The 23,553-nt window shown below is 38.3% G+C and overlaps 1 protein-coding gene across 1 annotated transcript; it reads left to right on the top strand.

Moving 5' to 3' along the window:
• The first annotated feature begins 8,081 nt into the window (after positions 1-8,081).
• Positions 8,082-20,847, top strand: LOC134537781 (uncharacterized). The gene is made up of 3 exons (XM_063378582.1): positions 8,082-8,185; positions 8,581-8,651; positions 18,147-20,847. The coding sequence occupies exons 1-3, from the start codon at positions 8,165-8,167 to the stop codon at positions 19,012-19,014; spliced, it is 960 nt and encodes a 319-aa protein (XP_063234652.1). The 5' UTR covers positions 8,082-8,164; the 3' UTR covers positions 19,015-20,847.
• The last annotated feature ends 2,706 nt before the right edge of the window (positions 20,848-23,553 follow it).

Here is a 23,553-nt window from a genome sequence, read left to right as displayed (position 1 = left end):
GGTTTATTTGAACTTTTATTTCGCAGAGAGCCGCATACGTACTCGGAATCGGCCCTTAAACAATTTGGTAATCTACTAGAGCTTACAAATGCTTATTTTAAAAAGAATGATCCTGCAACAAATCTCTATAAAAGCACGTCACATGCGAAATTTGATATCATTAAGCAACTGTTTCCACATATTGGTTCGCAGCAACGAGGAAGTGGATTGTTACATAAAACATTGGATTTAGGTCGTAAACGAGAGTTCATTTATTGGAATGATCCGAATGAGATAGTAGATCGACTCAGGTTGTTAATGGCCTCGCAGGCTTCTGGCCACACCGGACACAATAACGAAATCCTTTCGATACTTGAAGAGTTACAAGAATCAGGATACATTGCAAAATGAGCGACGCACAGCGTGGGATTGCATACGAGCTTCACCGAGGCAAACGTATTATATTTCCTCGCAGAAAGGTTTTAACATATGGACTCCATGATTTACTACAGATTGATTTGGTAGAAATGATACCATACAGTAAAGTGAACAGTGGTTACAAGTACATCCTGACTGCCATAGATGTGTACAGCAAACGTGCTTATGCAGTTCCAGTTAAACAAAAGACAGGTGTGATGGTTACTGCTGCCATGAGAAGTATTTTGAAAGAAGCAGGAAGTTTTAAAAGTATTCAAAGTGATGCGGGAACAGAATTTTATAACTCAACTTTCAGAGCTCTTATGAAAAGAAAAAATATTAATCATTATTCCACTCACAGTGAGATTAAAGCAAGTGTGGTAGAGCGGTTTAATAGATCTCTAAAATCGCTGCTTTTTCGCGAGTTTTCAGCTCAAGGAAATTATAAGTGGCTTAAAATTTTACCACAAGTTCTACGTGTCTACAATAACAGATTCCACCGCACCATTGGCATGGCTCCGAATCAAGTGAAGGATGACTCTTTGCTACAAAGTGTTTACAAATATGCAAAGACAATTGACCCTAGAAAACCTAAGGCTCGTGTGGGGGATCATGTACGCGTGTCACGAAACAAGAAAGTTTTTGAAAAGGGGTTTACACCGAATTGGTCTCACGAAGTGTTTAAAGTAACAGCTATGAGGTCCAGCTTTCCGCGTGTGTATAACTTGAGTGATATGGATGGAAATGAAATAGGGTAAAGTAAGGTAATTTCGTGACACAGGTAATTTCGTGACATTTTTTATGACGTTTGTAACGAAAATACCAGCGGTTTTTTGGAGCTGCATTTTGGTCTGGTAGTTTCAGCGTTCTCCATTAGATAATGTGGTATGTATCGTTCGTGTCTTGGAATGCGTCAACGTCACAAAAGAAAAGTTTTCGTAAAAGTGAGCAAAGTGTCGTTAAATTTGAGTACTCTTTTGCAGGTTTAACTTCGAATATTCATAAAAGGATCCATGTACATGGTATGTTAGCATTTAATACACAGTTTTTTAGAGAATCTAAACCTCTTACAGTGTGAATAATTTTATGATTTTCCACGTCTGCATACAGTTGTTATTGCTTATGTTGTTCATGGCGTTTCTTAGCATTTTTGTCCTTGTTAAAGATACATTTTCAAAGCCTTTAATATGAATTGATCTTGTAAGTTTTCTAAGCTTGTTAGAACAAAATTATTATGAGAGTTTGTGTTGTAAATTAAGTTTACAATAACTTAGTTTCACTTAGAAAGCTAATTATAGTGTGTCACGAAATTACCTATATCACGAAATTACTTATTGGCTACCACAAAAATATATTGGCTCTTATTTTATTTTTCAGTTGAATTATGAATATAACAAGAAGTAAATACAGAAAATATGACTCAAGACAGTTAATTGCAGCTGCTGAATTCGTTAAACAACAAAATTGTTCACTTTATAAAGCCTCCAAGGAAATGGGTGTGCCATGGAGTACACTAAGAGACTGTCTAAAAAATAGCACCTGTGAAAACAGAAATGAACCTCTGCCAAAACTAGGAAGACCATTCGCTCTCACTTCAAACCTAGAAATTAGTCTGTATAATTACATCATAGAGATGCAAGAGTTAGGATTTGGTTTAACTGTTTCTACAGTAAGGAAATTAGCACATGAACTCGCAAAAAGTGTCGGCCGTGAAAATTTATTAAATTCCGACAGTGAAAGTGCAAGCAAATGGTGGTGGACATATTTCAAGAGTAGGTACAATCACTCATTAAGATCTCCAGAAAAACCTTGCAGCATACAGGGCTTCTATGGCAAATGAAGAAATCATTGGGGATTTTTATATTAAATTAGAGGAATTACTGGACAGATTGGATATCAAAGAAGCACCTGATAGGCTATGGAACTGTGACGAAACAGGTCTTTCGTATGTCGTGAAAGTAAACAAAGTTGTAACAGCAGTGGGAAAGCGATATGTTTATAAGAGAGTTTATGCAGACAGGGGAGAATAACATACACTTTTGGGATGTGTGTGCTCAAATGGGACATGTATTCTACCTATGATTATTTTCAAAGGTGTCAGGTGGAACGATAACCTAAAGAGAGATTGTTTGCCTAATGCAATAGGGAAGTTGTCTCCAAAAGGGTGGATTAACAGTGATCTGTACTTTGAATGGTTCCAGTTCTTTGAAGCCTCCATTACTCCTGCTCGACCAGTCATCCTCTTCATGGATTCACACGCATCGCATGTGAACCCTGAAGTTATTTCGTTTGCGAAAGAAAATCAGATTTTCTTATTTACTTTCCCAGCCCATACAACTCATTTGTTGCAACCGTTAGATGTAGGAGTTTACCAATCCCTAAAATCACTTTGGGGTCAACATTTAACTCCTACATGAAGGAAAATCCAACGGAAAAACCAAATAGAACAAATTTTCATACGATTATGAATACTGCATTTATTGAGAGCTTCTGCACTAAGAACATTACAAATTCTTTCAAGAAAACGGGAATTCATCCATTCAACAAGTGTGCTATTCCTAAGGAAGCTTTTGAACCCTCCAAACTAACAAACAAGCCTCTACCTCAAGAACAGCCGGAAAAGGATCAGATATTGGTAGCTGACAAGATCTTGGTCCTGCAATCAATGTCTAGAGACACCCTCATTAACAAAGGAAAGAGAAAGCGAGACTCAAGTGCAAGATGCCTTACTCCAGTAGGAGAAATTACCACCTTGGGGTCAATAAAATACGCATCATTGAGACCTGCCACTTCAACTTTAAATGCTGCCCTACCAACATCGAATCCTGTAATGTCATCATCGAAGGATATCTTATCAACCACAAAGGCTACCCCATCAACGTCCAAGGCTACCCCATCAACGTCCAAGGCTGTCCCATCAACTTCCAAGATTGTCCCATCAACTTCCAAGGCTGTCCCATCAACTACTAAGGCTACCCCATCAACTTCCAAGGCTGTCCCATCAACTTCCAAGGCTGTCCCATCAACTTCCAATATTGTCCCATCAACTTCAAAAGCTTTGACACCAACATTATAACCGTTCATATCTGGTCCAGAACTTCGCGAATGCAAGACAAAATCAAAGGAAGTCCAAATTCTTTATGAAGATTGGATCTGTGGTATGTGCGGGAACAGTTATTTCAGAGACGTTCAAATAAGAAATGGCGCTAAATGGGTACAATACTGTTATTGCTTGATGCCTTATCATGAAGAGTGCCAACCTGCTGATTCTGGGGAACTAGTTTTCATGTGTGATAATTGTGCTAATGCTGAAAGTGAGTTGAGCGAGGTAAGCATCTAAAAAAAAACTAGACTAAACCTAATTTTTCGAAGGTTATTTGAACATTTATTTGAAGAAATGAAGAAAACAGCAATTAGAATGCATGTTACAAGTTAAAATTATATTATTTGTTATTATAGTTGGTATTTGTTTGAAAATATTTGTATTGTTATTGTATCACGAAATTGCCTAACCCCTATCACGAAATTAGATACCCATATCACGAAATTACCTGTCAAACCATTTAAAATTTGAAATTAAATTTTGTGTTGAAAATATGTATATAATTGCAAGTTTATTACTTATAATGTTAGTATTACACAGAAGTTAAACAATTTTGGCCAAATACGACAGTAATGGTTGAATAAAACAATATTTATTAGCGAAAAATTAATTTTATCACGAAATTACCTTACTTTACCCTACAAGGTGTTTTTTATGCTTCAGAAATTCAAATTACAAAATACCCCGATACATACTTGGTAAAAAAAATTCATCGAAAGCGTGGTGAAAGATTACAGGTGTCTTGGAAGGGGTTTCCCGATACCGTGAGGACATGGGTAAAGAGAAACGATATGGGAGTTTAAGATTACATATACACATTTTATTTTACCTTATTGCTTGTTCTCAATCGAAGCATATTCTATGGAATCGTTTGTGTGGGCTGTTGTTGAGATTCTATTCCTGCAATGTATTTATAATGTGTGGACTACTTCCTGAACACAACCCAGCACTCTGCAGCTTGGGATCAACAAACTGTGACGTCAGCCCGCGCTGGGCGCCTCATTGGAATGTGTAGCGCGACATTGGGGTTGTTGTCATCTTTCCGTCAAGACCCGGTCAACTATAGTCTTCATTCTGTCTCTGACAATTCCATAATGAACATGGCTGCTTTTGAGGAAATTCGCGATTGCATTGAATATGCGCTTCATGCTTGCATCGGCATGAATATAGATGCGATAGTACACCATCTAGAGGTCTCCGCGATCAATTTGTTCGCTGCATTTCCAGAGGAATACGAGTTTCTAACATACCTTTACAACGGTATTATAGCATGCCTTGAAGCTGTAATGAAGGCTCAAGAGCAAGTGGAGCCAGATGATGGAGTGGACAGCGGCTTCGGAGAGAGTGACGGTGAAGCATAATGCTTGCGCCCTTGTTAAACATGGAAAATGGAAAATGGAACGAGTCCTTGGGTGTATCATGTGCTTCCAAGATGGTGGGGCTGTTGAATCCAAGATGGCGGAGAATTGTTTAAAGGTTGTAATATTTTTTTAAATTTAAATATCGCGCCCTCTGGTAGCAACACTTGTTACTAAATATATCGATTAGCATTCGACCTATCGAATGGTGCTGCGCCCTGGCAGCTGAAATATGAAATAAAAGTAAATATATCGATTAGCATTCGACCTATCGAATGGTGCTGCGCCCTGGCAGCTGAAATATGAAATAAAAGTAAATATATCGATTAGCATTCGACCTATCGAATGGTGCTGCGCCCTGGCAGCTGAAATATGAAATAAAAGTAAATATATCGATTAGCATTCGACCTATCGAATGGTGCTGCGCCCTGGCAGCTGAAATATGAAATAAAAGTAAATATATCGATTAGCATTCGACCTATCGAATGGTGCTGCGCCCTGGCAGCTGAAATATGAAATAAAAGTAAATATATCGATTAGCATTCGACCTATCGAATGGTGCTGAGCCCTGGCAGCTGAAATATGAAATAAAGATGGCGACGGTGGCGTCATCTGGTATCGATTATATGAACTAAAAGATGGCGACGGTGGCACACTCTGGTAGCCAACTTGAGAATCAAGATGGCGGCGCCTCTGGCAACTAATTTTTGATTTTGGCGCCATCTGGTAGTCTGTGCTGGAATTAAAGATGGCGGCTGTATAATGATTTTTAATTTTAAATGTGGCGCCTTAGGTATGCATTAAGGAAGGCAAAAATACCCTCCCCCTTTTATCATAAACTTGACATCAGTACGTAGCATATATAGATTATTTATTCCACTATATCCCAACTGGTCTCGTGGTCCTGTGGTTAGCGTCTCTGCTTTCTGACCTCGACATCATCATTGTTTTCACGTCCCATGGATCGAATCCCAGCCTCGGCACTGAAAATATTTTAGTTAAAGGAAAAATAATACCTGCTGCTACCTGGTGGCGACCAACAGAACTATATGACATCACACAAGATGGCGGCCTCCAGCAGACGAAACAAGAAGGCGAGCAGGAAAAATCAAGATGGCAGCCTCCAGCAGACGAAACAAGATGGCGGCTAGAAGAAATCAAGATGGCGGCCTCCAGCTGACGAAACAAGATGGCGGCCAGAAGAAATCAAGATGGCGGCCTCCAGCAGACGACACAGAATCATGACGTCACGATTCAAAGTTGGTGGAAATTTCTAGAAATACAAAATGGCGGATTTGCAGATTTGCGGATTTGCGGATTTGCGGATTTACGGATTTGCGAATTTGAGATTTGCGGATTAGCCACTGGATTAGCGCATAAAAAACTGGATTTGCACATAAAAAACCATAAAAAATGCATAAAAAACCATAAAAAATGGGATAATCCCCGGATTACCCCGCTCCCCCCTCGCCTATGTTCCAGAGTCGGCACGCTCTCCCTACTCATATGGGTATTTGACTCACCCTGAAATACTAGAAGCCAAAATTAGAAGAAAAATAAACTAAAATCCACATGACCCAACCATGTATACAAAAATCCGGCCAAAGGTGGACTGAGCCAGCAGAAAATAAAGGAAAGACATTAGTTTGTTTATGTACAAGTGTGTGCAGCCTATTCCAGTGACACAATTATCAATTACTTTGCAAGTCTGTAACTGTTAAGAAAGAAATTGTGCCTTCATTAGCATAATGTACTGAAACCGAAAAACATAAGCATGTTAACTATGTCGAAATAAAAAAACTTGAAATAATGTTAAATGTCTGTTTAAAATAGGTTCCGTGGCTACGCCTACGCCTCGCGCGACAGCCAGCGCTGGGAGACATTGAGCGCGAGTCAGCCCGTAGCTAGGTCTCTGAATCGCGCGACGCCCAGCCAGCGCTGAGGGTCGCTGAGCGCGAGTCACGACTGCAACAAGGCACCAGCAGTTTCTCTCTTGTGACTAGCGGCCGCCTGCAAGCGACTCCACTGCCCTATTTGACCGGTTCATTGAGGTACGATTGCTTCCGCTCTGAGTGGATTTTATTCGTGAACCGACAGTAGATGTGTACCTGAGAGAATATATATGAATCGCGCAACACAGAATATGTACAGAGTTTTAACACACCAGTCTCGAAATATTTTCGCGAAAATTACACGCCCCTTTTTTTTATCTCACAACATCGTATGCCACCGGTTGGTTTTTGAGACTATTAAAATAAAATTTCAAAGCACTTTGAATATTTTGAATTTAAACGTAGCAACGGTCAATTAATCGCGACAGTGCGTATTGCATCATAATAGAGCTTAACACTAAATAATATTTAACCGCAGTGTGCATTAGCACATATTGATGGTTGTATTGACAAATCGTAAACCAAAACGGAGCCGTGCTCACCAGAACCACTCCATGGATGCGATCAAGCAGACGCCAGGCTGTTACTGCTATCCCACCATCGATTGCAAGTTCCACTGGTGCACTTCTGGAACACGTTCTGTTCTGCGTATTGTGGTCGCAGGGGCCTGGGAGAAACTGCCGAGACTGAGACCTAGTCTTTCGAAGTAGTTTTGAGCCCACCCAATCGATAGTCTCTTTAATAACATATTACTAATGTAGCTATATTTAATGTGAGAAATAATGCATTAGCTTTTGTCAGGCAAAACAAACCAGTAAAAATTAATTCACTTTATTTTGGTAGTGTTTCTCGCACAATTTAAATCTCTGTTACTAAGCAATTAGTTGTCAAGTAGTTAAATTAACCTTATAAACCTAACACATTGGATTTGGATCTCCCATCCTAGTTTTTTTTTTTTTTTTTGGTAGTAGTTTTGGGCCCACCCGATAGATAGCGTCACATGTCGCGCAAAACAAGAATTCAGTTTCCACTGTAAGAGTCGCACTTGTATATCTCCTTCCTTGTTCAATGGCGGGGACTGGAGGAACTGGACACGGCGGGACGGGACCTTGAGAAGAAAGTTGTTTTACCTGAGCCTTACGATGGGGTCACTTCCCGCCCCCCCCCCCCTTCCCTCTTCCCCCATGGCGGCGCAGAAGAGAATGAAAACTGTTGTTTAACGCGGTCCTCCCCTCCTGGGGCGGGCAGCTCCCCCACTTGACTGCGGCGCCAGGAGGGAGAGCGAGCGTCCACCCGGGTCTATATAACAGCGCCCCGGCGCACGGCGTCGGCACACAGTCGTCAGCCGCGGCCTTCCCTCCGGAGAGGCGTCGCCCGACAACAGTTCTCTCCGCCGCCTCCTGAGGGCTCCAGGCATGGCGCGGTGGACCTTGCTGGTTAGTGGCCTCACCCTGCTCGGGCACCTTCGGCCCGGCTCGGAGAACCTCGGCTCTCCTTACACTCTGATTTAAAAGTGACACCTACGACTATACAATTACAAAGTAAAGACAATGTAGAATGTAGGTCCTCTCCGTAATGTACCGGTAAAGTTTATTGGAGGCCTGTTCATACTGTTTGCTACATTAGCTTTCAGAAATCAATGCACGCGTCTAAATGCGTCGGTGTAAAAATAAATAAATAAAATCTTACGCGAGTGAAAACAGAATTGGAACTAAGTTGTCTTTATAGTTTTCATCAATTAACTTTAAACTTTATAGAAGGTATAATATAAAATATTCGTCATGCATAGTGTCTTATTATTTCACTTAATTTATGTGGTTTTTTTTTCAAGGTACTGCTAGGGGCAGCGCTCTTCGCCGTCTCTGCAGTTGGCAACCCTGTTGCTGTTCGGGAGAAGAAGCAGTGAGTACAAACCGTCTTAATTTAACTAGAAGTGAATATTTTTGTGTAAAAACCAGTATATATTTAAATATATGAATATTTAAAGTAGGTAATTGCCATAAAGCACAAAATATTTTGTTAATAAAATGCACTTAATTCACGGTTTTGTTTACGCTTTTTAACTTCGTGTTAATCTCTGTTCGAGGAATGAAAACCTGAAGATCGTCTAAAGAGTAAAAAAGAGAAAGTCTGAATTTAAAAAATGGTGAGCGAGTCTTCCAGTACTCGCCAGTGATGTGTAACATCTAACCTCGGTAACGAGAAAATTAATGTGTTCTCATGTTGCAAATATATTTATTATAAAAAATTCGGACATGAAATTTAAAGTAGAATTCTTTAAGATAATGCCAAGCGTGATAAATGTACGCAAATTGTGTTTTCAACTACATTTTCCGTACGCGAATCACACGTAGTTTCCGCTACTGTCACTAGAATTCGCTGTTGGAACTTGATTTTCGACAAGAAATTTTATTAAAGTACTGCCCATCTTGCTAAAATTCATTGACCCGTTAATACTATAAAGTTTCCTTTTGTCTTTGTGAACTTTGGTTCGCGCCATACGTAACAGATGGCAGCACCGTGGTTGTTACACATTTCCGTTCCTTGAATTCCGTCGCATTCACGAAATTACTCCCACCAAACGCCGTATACCGAGAGCTAAAATGTTACACATTAATAATGTTTACAATTTTTAACTTGATAAACACATAATGACTTCGTCCTCTTGTCTTATTGAGGCCGTTAGTTAAATTTCAGTCTTCTGTGGACAAATCTTACATGCCACTTAGAATATTTTCTATAAAATAATAAAAAATGTGTTTTATTAATTCAAAATAACCAACCTGATATGCTATCATAGCATGAGGACAGAGGTTAATTAGATACCAGAAGGTGAATTTGTAACAAGATTATAAAAACCAGTCAAGCTTACAGTCTGTTTCATATAACTTCTCTCAAATTGGATAGTTCTCAAAATTAGTACCAGGGGTACTCATTTCCTAAATGTTACTCGCAGAGCAACACATGCTGTTTGTTTACGAACACTGACAACCACATGAAGTTGTTCACACTGTTGACGTAGATCAACAGGGGCGGAAGGATACCTTGAACCAGGTACTACTTTTGAGAACTGTGAAATGTGAGACATGTTACATGACACAGACTCTACCAACGCACGTAACTGGCTGCAAAAACTTCAGCTTGCTATTAAGGAACACTTAATTTAAAAAAATCTAGAGCTCATTCAATCCGCCTCCCTCAAGGTGCAGGCCACAGGGCCAAGGACGACGAGCCTGTGGGACTAAGGTGGGCCCCGAACCTCACGGACCCGACATAGGTTCGCTATGACTTGACTCTGAATGTCTGTCTTCATCCGACTGTTCTTGATCAAAAGGAGAAAAAAAAATCCTGGTTCTTTAAATTCACACCGGAACATAAGAAATCATAATAATAAAAAAATACCAAACATAACATTATCACTAAGTTATATAGAGAGAAAGATTTATATAAAAGTTAATTTTAAATAACACTAGAATTCACTTCGAACTGAGACCTCTCGATGTTTAATTTTTAGTGCAAGGAAGTACCGACCGAAGTCGGTACCTACTTGCTTGCTATCAGAACAAACCAAGTAAACAGTTTGACAGTTTAAAATAAAATAATACCAACCTAATAACTGATGTTTACAATGCAATCGACCACCTACAAACTAAATAATACGAAACGTAGATGAATGTGCAAAATGTTTTAAAGTTAACGCAACTTCGGCGTGCGTTTTTGTCAGCGCGAATGAGCATTTGACGGATTTTTCTAGCGAAATACAGTTGTGAAATTTTTACAACAATAAGCATTATTTATTTCCATAAGTAGTTTTAATAGTAAATATAAATTATTTAGTGGTACAAACAACCTATTTATTTATAGCCAATTAACTGATTTTTATTTGATTTTGTAAATTGTAACCCCATCTTGTGTAGATTCCAGCATAATAAATAAAATTTTCTATATTTTGGGTTATTATGACAAAAAATATAAGGCCTAAAGTAAAAAAAAAAAAAATATCCCGAAATGTTCGAAGAACTTTCATAGGATACCCCACTAGACCAAATTAACTCACTTTGAAATTTTTTTTATCCCTCCCCTCTTTTGCCTCCAATATACCAAAAACCCTTCAAAATGATTAGCTCATATGCGAACATGAAAATTATGTTTGCTTTACATGCCTACTTACCAAAATTGAAGAAGAGTCAATCAACGGTTCGAAAGTTGTCGGACAAAGTCACACACATATGTACATACAAACGCGGATTCACTTAGGCCCTAAGTGGATTTCGAGACCCGCTTCGCTCGGTTGCATTGATCACAAAAGGTGTATGTAATAGGTATCCGTTTTGTTTTATACTAGCAGTTCGCCCCAAACTCAGACCTCGAAAAGTTACGTTATATAGTGACCAAAGTTAGTAGTATTTTTACTTCTGCTGCTTATTAGCGTGATCTCTATGGAGACTATCCTATTTGGACTGGGAAAGATAGGCCGCGTTCGTGCATGTTCCGTTTTCTCTCCTCGGTTTTTTCTGTTAATCAACACGTCGAAGGTTTTAATATTAAAATCCATTTATAGGGTATTTGGTTATAAGTTTTATGCTGATTGGTTAAAACATTGGTAATACTGAAGAAAAGCCACAATTATGAAAAATAAAATTTTTCAAAATGTTAATACTTTATCATTTTTAAGGTTGGTGTAAGTATTACAAATTTGTGATATCGGTTATCGCAATTATTGTTTTTTTTCTGTCGTTTTGATCAAAGTTATTGAAGAAAATATAATAAATATAACAAAAAAAGACAAACCGACTACAATTTATACATATATAGTTATAGAGAGGGAGAGTGAGAAAAATCTGCAAGTTGGGAATAGCATGACAGTTTTGCCCAAAACAAATCACAGTAGCTAGTGTGCGATATGAAATTAGTGCTGAACCAGAGCTCAGTCTCTTGGGCTGCAATATGTCGACCGTTTTATAATCCATTATAAAAAAACATACATAGTTTATGTTTAGTGTTTGTAAACGTACTCGTATTATGTCGATGGAATAAATTGTAGAAGGTTTGCTAACTAAATTACTGTGTAGCCTATTTCTAAATACATAATTTTCTGAGGTGGAAATCACTTAATTGCCCCCTTGACCAGATTTTGTTTCTTTGTAATTTACTATTTTGGTTAAAAAAAACTGAAACAATTATTTTCTTATTTCATCCTCCAAATATTTCAGTAGGCTCATGATTGGATCCATAGAATTATTTTTTCCCTGCCTTCTTAGGCTGTTTTATCATGAGAGCTTTTAAGATTTACGTTTTCAATATTCGAAATATAATGAAAGAAAAAAGTGTTTATTTTGTTCTAATAAAATCAAACACTTTTTAAGTCTTATTTTACAATATACTTTCATTATTCTTCCGTCAGATGGCAAATTCAACATTGCAGTGAGCAGAGATACTTGTATGCTTGCGTCGATCAGGTGAAATTGTAAATTCGTTACAAACATAAATAACTAACTTTTACGCAAAATTTTGCTCTAATGTTAAATATACTAAAATAAATTAAGATCCCATTAAGTGGTCAATAAGACATTGAGTTGAGGAACTACATTTTTTTCATGGTTTCCTAACAACTTGACAAGGCGTAAGTCAGGTCATATTTATGTGCCTCAGAACCTTTTTTACAGAGAGTAAAAATGAAGGCAAGGCTCTTGAAATGAACCCGTGTCACGGACATCCATACGCGTATGGCTGGCAAGAAGGAAATTATGATTAGTTTTTTCCTTGTTTTATGTTGCCCGCACCGCTTAAGCTTTGGACTTGAGCGCTTATTTAAATTGCTAAGTGCTTCAGAATTTTTTTATTAAGTTATGATGTTATTGTTTGATATGAAACTAAATCTTCAGCCATAATGTGCAAACAAAATCGCCTAATTTAGGATTTGGGCTCGTTTAGCTCTTAGCTACAGATTTGTTTTGAATCATATGCAGTTACGCGCGGTGAATTTCAACCAAAGGCTGGTTCCTAACGTTTCCAGTTAATCTTGAACGAACAGTTCTTGTACCCGACTCCCGCAGAATATAACACACGCGGACTTTCAACGCGACACAGTGGCTGATTCAAGAGCCCGCGGCTAATAGCTGGGCTAAAGGAGCGTTTTACTTTCACCCCGGGTGAAATCTGGCGGCGGAAAAATTCAAAACTGGGCCCTGCCGGCTGTTTATTAAGAAAGCGTCGAAGGACGTTCGTAGGAGCCTTCCGTATTCGGACTTTCTCCCGAGCGAGGCACATTAGTTCCGTCGCACCGCAAGCATTTATCCCGCACTGGCCAAGACACTAAAAATTGAGCGCGCTACTTAATAACAAGAGATGTGTGACGTACATTGCAGGCTTCGTGATCATGTCTAATAGGCTACCTTGGCTTGCGAGTTGGAGTCGCGACTACGTGGCAGATTGTATCTAGTTTTCTCTGCATTGCAGCAGGCATCTTCAGTGTTGAGAAATCAAATGATGATTTGTATTCTGAAGTGATTTATCAGCCTTGCAGATGCCTGCTGCAGTGTTTGCACCAAGAGTGCTGAGAGGTAGACGCGCGCTGGTCGACAATGTACGGATCAGAGTCAAGGGACCCACCTGTAGTCAAGTAAAGTGGATTAATAAGTGCGACGCTCGCTGGTGTTTATAGTGTGGGATCGCCTCTAAGAGAAAGGCTGTGGACTGGCGCCCAATCTTCTCTTCGTGCATAGGGCAACTATGATATTTGAGCGGTGACCGTAACATTATATAGCGGAGAATCGAAGATAAAGGCGCAATAAAATTCCATTGAGTTGTGTTTCATGCCTAAAATTTATCTGGAAACACGCGTTTTACTCATTTTCACTCTACTTAAAATGCAGTTTAGACACTAAATCCGGGAAAAGAACTAATCATCTACCCTGCGTATACTTAAATGTTGTTCGTAAACAGACCCACTCGGATATATTTATCAGTTTTCAAATCGCGTGTTTCTTCTGAAGCTCTACACACCGTAACGACACGTGTCTAGCTATACGGGGCCTAAAGAGTTCTCTACATTGTATTAATAAGACTGCGCTCACTTATCCGCGTCAACCCTATCCGATATAGGCGAGAGGTCAGGTAGTCCGTATGCTCCGTGCGACGCGACGCGGTGATGGGGGAACTCAGGTGCCCTGAATGCATCGTCCACACTACTACACCTTAAATAAACCCGGTTCATGCGATTTATGGCGCGCGCGCGTTCGTGGCCAGCGTGCGTCCACCTTAAAGGCGAGATAGGGCTCCCCGACCGTGCAGTTTTTTCTATTGTATTTACTTACTTATGCCGAGAATCGCGCCGACAGAGAGGTCATTAGACACGGTGGACGAACAGCAGCACAGCCCAGAGACATTGAGCACGCCGTCCATGCATTGCCTAGAGTGGCTCGGAGAAGCCATGGTCGGTGTGGCCGTTCCCCGTGACGGCAGACCCGCCGTCTCGCCTAACCGCGAGGTTCTTACGGCGCTGTGCGTCCAGTGTAACATCGCCTCTGCCTTCCACGCTCTGCGAGTCTGTCACTGGCTGCCACTTGTGAGCTAGTGGCGGCATATTAATACATATTTACATTTCTGTTTACATAAGTTTCGATACAACTACATAACTGGGGCCTAATAGCTGTGAGATGAATGACGTTTCAATTTCGATGCGAAAATCATGAGTTCGAGTGCTGTGTGAGGCATAAACGTGAGAGTGGCTTCTTTAGTATTAGTCTTGGGTTTAGCTTAGTGAGCGTGTCATCTCGTTATAAGCTTATACGCACGACAAAGGCGTTATCTAAGCTAGGGATATGTTTGTGTGAGTTGGCTGAAGTCATAAGGTCAAACTTCCCCACCATCCAGCCTTACGACCCCATATCAATGATCTCGCTTTCTTTTTTTACTTGAAATTGTGACATATGCGATTGTTATTTTAGTTTTCCACGAATGTGCAGGCGAAGATTATAACAATTATTAAGAAATGATCAAGAAAAGTATTATTCAGAAATGAAATCATGCCTACTACCGTACATATACTAAATTAATATGAAATGTTCATCTGTAGCATCATAATGCTTGAAATAAATGGTAAGAAAATAACGTTCCTGTTTTTCACCAAAAAAAAAGTGAACAGTTGAAATCTAGTTCACCTTCGCGCTTCTTCGTCACCGTCACGTGTCAGTCTACTTAGTTTATATCTGCATAATTCTTAATGATAGAAGCATGGGTTTGCGTGGTTGGTGCGATGTTGAAATGTGAAATCGACACATTTAAGGCCAAGATAAAATTAGTTCGTATATAGCCGCTTAAATTGGGTTAGCTAAAGCTACATTTCCCAAAAACGAAAAAATGTATAACTGACGTAGGGTTATCACTTTCATATTATTTATATTAAATTTGGTACTTTTGCGAAGATTTCGACATTTTCTCTTGAGTCAACATCCATAATTTAAAAAAAAAGTCAAATGACCTTCACTAAAAAATAATAAATAGAAACATACGTAATATAAGCAACACTTGGCGCAATTCTTCTTACGCAGATTAACAACTTTTTAATTACGAGACAACATTTAATTTCAACTCCAGTAGCTTTATGATTATCATAATCTTTATGGTTCGCAGTGAAAACTTAAATGCCATTATAACAGTGGTATACATATGATAATTATTTGGATAATTAAAGAAAAAGCAAGAGACACGAATGAATCTTCCCCTTTAAAAACGTCTTGCTCCAAACGACACCAAAACAACGTTTCTGCGCGTGCCAAAGATTACACTAGAACAATTAAACCACACGTTAGATATCATCACGCCGCTAACGGCAAGCGCGGTCTGTAAAACAGTTCCGGCCGCGCCGAAATTTTAGAAAGCGCGCAGCACGAAAATTCTTTCAGCCCGCAGATGCGGTTTCCACGCACGAGAACCGGGTCCCGCAGCCAACAATAAACTACTCTCTCGTTCGATACAGCTGCTCTCGCGAGCCGGCGCGCGGATAGTACACCAGAAAAGTGAAGGGTGGCAGCACTTGTTCGGCGCTCGCTTTCACCTAGTATCGCAGTTGCCCGGTAGAAAGCGCTGCTTTCGCTAAACATCTGATAACTGTCGTGTCTGTGCGATGTTATTCGTTCCATGTATAAACGCAATATTAAAGCAACTTAACACCTCGCAAACAATTGTCCATTACACAATGTACATGACATTCCTAAGGCCCGTTCCACAATGACACGGATCACGTAAACGGAGAGTGATCCTAGATAATGGAATACCCACTAATCACCCATGCGGACACTGATTCATATGGATTAGCTCGGCAATGATGATACCGTACTCTCCCGGTTACATGCAACCAATAGAAACCGAGTATTTGGCTGCGGTAATAGCTGTGTTTTGTTAGGGAAGTTTTAAATATATTAAAAATTGTTTGACGTACGAGAATATTTAATGTTCTATTATTATTTGCAGTTTATTTTTATTATAGTTAATGTAAATCCTGACCATTCTATTTTCTTGACTCTAAAATTTTGTTTAATGATATAACCGTGTAATTTAATATCATTGGTTGCAGTTCGTAACGTTTGAATGTATTGATGAATTGGCAGACGAATAGTGAAACGTAAATAACTTGCGGGTCCGGCATCCGTTTCCGTTTATACGTTTGTCATTGTGGAACGAGCTTAATAAACGGAGCAGTCACTTGACTAGTGTGTGCTGGTTTTAACTTCTTACGCATTAACATTTATATTGAAAAATTTTCACAAGTTATTATTAAATTCCCGTATTGCCTTTTTTTTTGTAGTAAAACACCTGTACTATAAAAATAATACAGAATAACTTTATTTTTAATTTACTTTCGTTTTTTCTGTAGATTGCATTGTTTTTGGGCTAATGTAGTTTGATAAACAACATGATAAATGATTATATAATTTGATTATTACATCTATATAGGTAAACACATTGCTAATAATATTTTCTATTTCTATTATAATTGCACGCCTTTAAGAAAACTGTGATGATAGCTTCATCTCCCGTTTTAAAATTAGGTATAACTCGGACAATCACCTCAAGGAAATTATTTGAAATCATGGATGTTATGTCACAATTAGTTTACAGTATCTTCTACAAAGGTACACGTAACACGGCTTGAAAATTACATTTACCTTACTTATATTCTTCCTTTTATTACTTACAGCCTACCAGCTCAAAACAAAACAAAAAAAATTCAGAAAAAATATTATTTTTGAGTGTTTGTTCTTCATCTACCTAAACCTTCTATGACTCATACTTAACTCCATGGTATAACAGCAATTGTGTTTCATTCAATTAGTTTCATCAAGGTATTGGCAGTTAAAGGACATAACTGCGAAAGTATAACTGTACCTACTATAATTGTGAAAACAATAATAGGTACGTTTTTCTTCGTGTTGTAAACAAACATACACATCTAGTAGGCTTATATATAAATATGAATGCCTCTTAATAGAAAACCCTAATAGAAAACCCTAATATTATTTTTAATGTGATAGTTGCATTTTAATAAAATAACAAAACTTAATATTAGAAATAAATATAGCCTCCTATGTATTCATTTATTTTAATTTTCTTAGATTTCTTATGGATAATTTTAATTTGAAATTTATAATATATTATATTATTTACTACTCTATGATACGTACGAGCTCCTTGTAACGTCAAATAATCTAAGTAAATATTATGATGTGCTATAATACTTCTAGATCAAAGATTTTATTACCATAGAATGAATACTAACTTTACTCACTTGCAGACTTTGTTGCAGTTAACAGTTTACTTTGAGATCTTAAGTCCCTGCATATGTCGAAAAATAAGAATATTTTGACTTTTGCCTGTGTTCCTAAGTAGAGATAGTGAAAGATGTTAAAATAATGCATTAAAAAGTTTTCTCATTTTCTTCCTATCATTTATTATTTAATTTTTATGACGTAAATATTTCTTTTCTTCTAATTTTCACAATCAGCACGTGCACAAAATGTGGCAAATTTCAGAGACAAAATTTCAAGTAAAATTGACAGATTCGCAATGCTAAGACATGTACGATTATAATGAAATATTTCATTCAAACGTATGAGGAATAATCCGTAAACAAACTACACTAATTAAAATTAAGCATTTTATGCTCATTCTAAAATTTTATAACATTCGTTTTTCCAAACAGCAAAAAGTAGTTCGACGCATAGTTGAACAAAATACTAACAATACAAGTTGCATACGAACTATAATTAGATTAAACTAGTTATTGATGTCAATCTAGCATGGCAGTCATGTTTATGTAACTGTCCTGAAAATGTGTCACGTTGCTTGAAGCTATGTGGCCCGAGGTCTGATGCTCGAACACGTGTATTGTTGCAGTGTGGACATCGCGGAACCCCGCGGCGACTACGGCCCTCCTCCCGAAGTAGAGGTCCACCATCACCCCGAGCCGGAGCACCATCACCATCACGAACCAGAAGGCGTGTGGAAGAAGAAGCTCGTCTGGAAAGAAGCGTGGAAGCAAGTTTGGAAGACAGAGTCGAAGCTCGTCTGGAAACCCGACTGGAAGAAGATCCAAGTGCCGGTATGGAAGGAAATCCAAGTGCCAGTCTGGAAGGAGATCAAGATTCCGCTGTGGAAGAAGATCCAGAAGCCCATCTGGAAAGAGATTCAAGTCCCTGCATGGAAGGAGATCCAAGTGCCTGAATGGAAGAAGATATGGAAACCTGTGTGGGTCGAGATACAAGTTCCTATATGGAAAGAGCACCAAGTGCCCGATTGGAAGAAGATCTGGGTGCCAGAGTGGGTGAAGCAATGGGTGCCTGGCGAGCAGTCTCACGGGAAGGATCACCACGGCTGGGAGTACACATCTCATGGTCTGTGGAAGAAGAAGCTGATATGGAAGCCAGTGTGGAAGAAGATCTGGAGGACGGAGAAGAAGCAGATATGGGTACCAGAGAAGAAACTCGAGTGGAAGGTGGAGTGGAAGCAGATCTGGAGGACGGAGAAGAAGCAGATCTGGGTGCCCGATAAGAAGCTGGTGTGGAAGGAGGAGTGGATCCAGGTGTGGAAGACAGACAAGAAGCTGGTCTGGGTGCCCGACAAGAAGCTGGTGTGGAAGGACGAGTGGAAGCAGATCTCTGTGCCAGTGTGGAAGCAGATTCAAGTGCCGGCGTGGAAGAAGATCTGGAAGCCGGTGTGGGAGAAGGTTTGGGTGCCCCTCCCGCAGCACCACGGCTGGGACTGATCCTGTCGGAGCACGGCTCGCTTCTCACAGGTGTTCCAGGTCAACCTGCTCGCCGAGCGCACGTGGACTCATGTCGAGTGCCCCAGTTCCGTGAGCAGCCATCCGTCGACGGCGTACCGATGCCTGGTTTCCAGGCGCACAGTTCGAAGTCAGTCCGTCCAATACCAACATGCTATGTGTCTATACGCATGGGTTTTTAACAACCCTGCTCTATAATTCTCAGTACAAGTATTATTTTTTTTAACATCGACAAAGACTAACTGAACAACCATTGTTGTATTTCGTGTGTGTATTATATGTATATGTATTGTTATTGTTTTTATAGAGATTTTTATACAAGCTTTTTATAAAATAATGTTCTTTTATTATACATTCCTTGTCCTCATACATTTATTTTATAGCATGCCTAAGAGACGTATCTACTATGCTAGCAGTTACTTTTTCTCTCTCATATGCCTTTCGATATTTAAATAACGAACATAATGTGCAACGATCATACCAACAGTCTTAAACAGTTTTGAAAATATGGATACATATTAAAAAAACTAAAACTGAGGTCAAGAATGGCTGGACGCAAAAATAAATCCATAAATAAGGTGTTTCACTGTATTGTCATGCAAAGAACAAGACCTCCAAGTTTACAGCGAACTTCAAAATACTTGGCTATGGGTAACTGCGTATCATGCCGGGGGTTGGAAACAAACCATCGTCCCATTATCTTTCTTGGCCCAAAGTAAATTTTAAACAATAACTTACAAACACAGATTACTTAAGTCACTTATTTGTACAGTTATTGCACAGAATCATCAATAATGTTATCGGGGTCAGGCTTGGTCATGTAGAATAGACAAGGATTCAGTCAAAGTAATTTAGTTTTAAATACTCATTAAAGCTTAAGTTCTTGTGGAAAATATTTTATTTATTTTAGTTATTCTTTAGTATTTAAAAAAGAAACTAATTTAAATTTAGTTAGAAAAAAATGGCAAATGATATTACAGGACAGTCGTGAAAAGTCATCAGTGTGATATTCAGTCTAGGCATTCTGACTTTATAATTGATTTTATAATGGATGTAGAGACTCTAAATACGTATTTGTGTTCATGTGTTAACTGTAAGAAGGCCTGCAGTCAAGCATTTCTCTCAGGCAAGAGTTAGCTTCAGAGATGCAAGCTCGCAGTTACTCTATCATTCATTTCTTGTTCATTCCCTGGTGCAAACTCCTGTTATTACGTTTACGGCAGTCGATTTCCCGTGTGCAACCGTAATTTTTAAGTCAATAAAATAGACTGCAAATTGCAAACCCACACAGCAGAAGTATTTCGGATACATTTTTGTGACATTGCAGAAACATTGTAATGTTTCAATTGAACAAAAAAAATTAAGTAATTATAAGAATATAGACAAAATGTTTGTTAAAATTCATAACCAACTTTCATTGTGGATTCTAGTGCGCAGGTTCAGATCGCTAATGATTAGAGAACTTAGAAAAAATGAAAAAGATTACCCAAACTTAGCAGCTTTTGACATAGCTATAGTAAAAATAAATTCCAAATAAATTTTAAAACCACTATTGTACCAAAATCTTCTCAGAAAATATTAAGTGCTACAAAATTGTATAAAGTAATAAACAAGGTTTTAAAATGGCAAGTTTTTTGTGGCGGACATATAATTAAACTCTTTTTTAGACTATTTTTTTGTAATTCATAACACTTTCATAATATTTTTTCACGTAATTAATTTATAATTTTCCGTATATAATAGTCAGATGCTGTAATTATATTATACTGCTCACAATATTATTGAAAATACAATGTGTACAGACTTTTAACAAAATTTAAATAAATTGCCCATTTTCCTGTGATCTTTTTCTCTTTACGCTTAAAGAGTCCACATTTTTCATTCAAGTGTTACAATAAGATTTATTGATTGAATAAAGTGTAAGCAATTAGCAATAACTTCAATAATTGTGATGGTATACCAATGTTTTAAAGATTAATATAGATTATTTATACATATATGTTTTTTTTAATGACATTATTCTTGCCTCCAGGCCATTCAAAAAATACAAGCAAGCACAATAAAGTAAAATCGGCGCGCAACCGATGACGCCCGACCGCTTCCGAAGAAGCCCGACCACCAGCCGCAGCGTTCAAAGCCCCCGCGCTCAGTGTTGCGCGGGCGGCATCCACATACATGTTAGGGGCAATGTCGATTCTGAGTTTGTACGAAGGTACACACGTTATAAAAGAACGCCAAGCTTTGCAATGTACTTTATTTGTAAGGTTTACAACTTCACCTACGAACAGAATCAGATCCTCACAAATCAGAAATCGTCTTTCAAATTTACACCCATGCATTACCAGAGACTCGAACTCTGAACCCATCGCAACGAAAGACCAAGTAGATCCGACTACGCTGCGGAGGTCGGCCTTAGCATTGTAAGAAGAGTTTATAAGAAAATTGTAAGTTCTGTAAACAATGCATATAAACTGTTCCTCGTAGTACAGAAGCACTGTGTTTTATTAGCATGGATGGCATGTAACTTAAATATTTTTTGTAAATAAAACATCATTAAACTGTATTATTGCGTATAAAAACAAAGACTTTTGCCAAATATTGTTTTGTTTTTTTGCTAAAGGAACATTCTTTTTGTTTAAATAAGGCGCGAAAGCCAAACGCAGTGGTGGGAGTAGCGACAAATGTTGTCCCTGTGATAAGCCGCGAACAGTGTCATGAAAATCGCTGGACCAAGTCACCACGACTTATTCGCTACAGTGACTCTGTAAACCCGAAGTGCCACAAACCCAATCAAAACAGAACCATGTTTGCAACGTATGTGGGTGTATGACATTTTAGAAATAAATTATTTAATTATGTTTGTTCATGCATGGAACTGGAATAACCAAGGCTTTAAATTATTTACTATGACATTATTAATTTCATCTCGCTATTCAAGTATTATTAATAATTATGGTGTGACACGATGTTTTCATATAATTGTGTCATCACCAATTTTAAAAACAAATATACATATAAAGATGTAGTCTTAGAAAAACCAATTCATCTCATATTTTATTGGTAATGATTCATACCTCGCACGAGGTCTAGATTCTGTTCCCCAACCCGCTACCAGAAGTTAAACTAAGGCGCCACAGAGAATGACCGGACATGACCTGACCGCAGTTACGGTGGCTATGCGCCACAGCCACCAGATCTGAGATAACAGGAGACAGGAGATCGCACTTCATTCTGTGATAGGGGTGCGAACTGTGACGTGTGACACACGTGTGCTTCTGAATCTCAGTTCGGAATCCGAATCAGAAAATGATGAATTTGCAATTAGTATGTTACTAGCGAATAACAAAATTATTTGGTTAAGATATTATGAAAACCATCAAGAATAAAAACAATGTAATCCTAAATATAATACAATAAACGGCTCTGTAATAATAAAAATTAAAAAAGTCAGCATACATTGTTGAAATAGATAAACGACACAACGAAAACATAAGCAATTAATAATTAGAAATAATCATAACAAATTTTGAGGTAGGAAAGATATATAAATTAAACATTACTATGTACCTCTTCCTTGTAACTTCTCCACTCATACTTTCACTGGTAGGAGTGACGTTTGCAGATTCTTTACAGCTACGTGTACATGGGGATGTTACATCTTGTGGAGCTGCAGACGAAGGCAGGCTCCTCATGTCTTATTTTAGCCCTTGCCTATCTTATTTGTGCTTTTTCTCGAAGAAAATCAAGGGCCGATTTGGAAACATGTATATATTTTTACTATTTGCTCAATCTGTGAATCTTTGGTAAGCTAAGAAATAGCATCAGTTCGTGGATGCATACCGTTTCCAGCTCCATTTTATGTCTTCTGTGTTATCTCCCTCAGAGTGTATCCTCGTTTGTGTTTCTGGGCCTATCATTCATATATGTCTGTAGAAATGCCATTTGTTGTAAATATTCCCAAGGCTTGAAAGGAGCAGCTATGTTGCTACTTCTAAAATTAGCTTTCAAAAGCTTTTCACTACTTCGGCACGGATTCCGCAAAATCATTCACATTGTTTTGGCCATATCACCTGAAATAAAAGGGTAGGCCTATTACATGACTTATAATACATGTAGATAGGTATTATTACAGGTCTTGAAATCTTTCAGTTTCATTGAGCGTCAGGCTAAACAGTGAAGTTGTTTGTAGAATCGAGATGCTTGTATAGTTTATTAGCTCTTTTTTATTATTACTTTACAGGGAGTCTAATAATATTACACATGATTCTATAGCTCTTCTGAAAACTATTTATTACTACTTTCTCAACGTCATCAAAGGGGTGACAACAAATTTTTGATCCAAACGTGGAAGTTACACAGAAATAAACTTATCTTACAGTAATTTTTATCTGACATATTTTCAGACCTCAATGCATTAATATCACTAAGAATAAAAAATGTAAAACTTATCTAACGGAATAAAATAACTGCTCCTCGGTAATAATAAATATAATGGTATCTACCTGATTCAATTCCTCATTT

Source organism: Bacillus rossius, chromosome 1, assembly GCF_032445375.1.
Source record: "Bacillus rossius redtenbacheri isolate Brsri chromosome 1, Brsri_v3, whole genome shotgun sequence".
In the NCBI taxonomy this organism is placed as follows: domain Eukaryota; kingdom Metazoa; phylum Arthropoda; class Insecta; order Phasmatodea; family Bacillidae; genus Bacillus; species Bacillus rossius.
The sequence above is the reverse complement of the archived record's forward strand: the minus strand, read 5'-3'. Positions and strand labels throughout refer to the sequence as shown.

What these genes read in the sequence shown, in the direction of transcription:
- LOC134537781 (XM_063378582.1), top strand. Translation starts at nt 8,165, where the DNA reads ATGGCGCGGTGGACCTTGCTG. An exon ending in TGGCGCGGTGGACCTTGCTG is followed by an intron (nt 8,186 to 8,580) that starts GTTAGTGGCCTC and finishes TTTTTTTTCAAG; the next exon opens with GTACTGCTAGGGGCAGCGCT. An exon ending in GCTGTTCGGGAGAAGAAGCA is followed by an intron (nt 8,652 to 18,146) that starts GTGAGTACAAAC and finishes GTATTGTTGCAG; the next exon opens with TGTGGACATCGCGGAACCCC.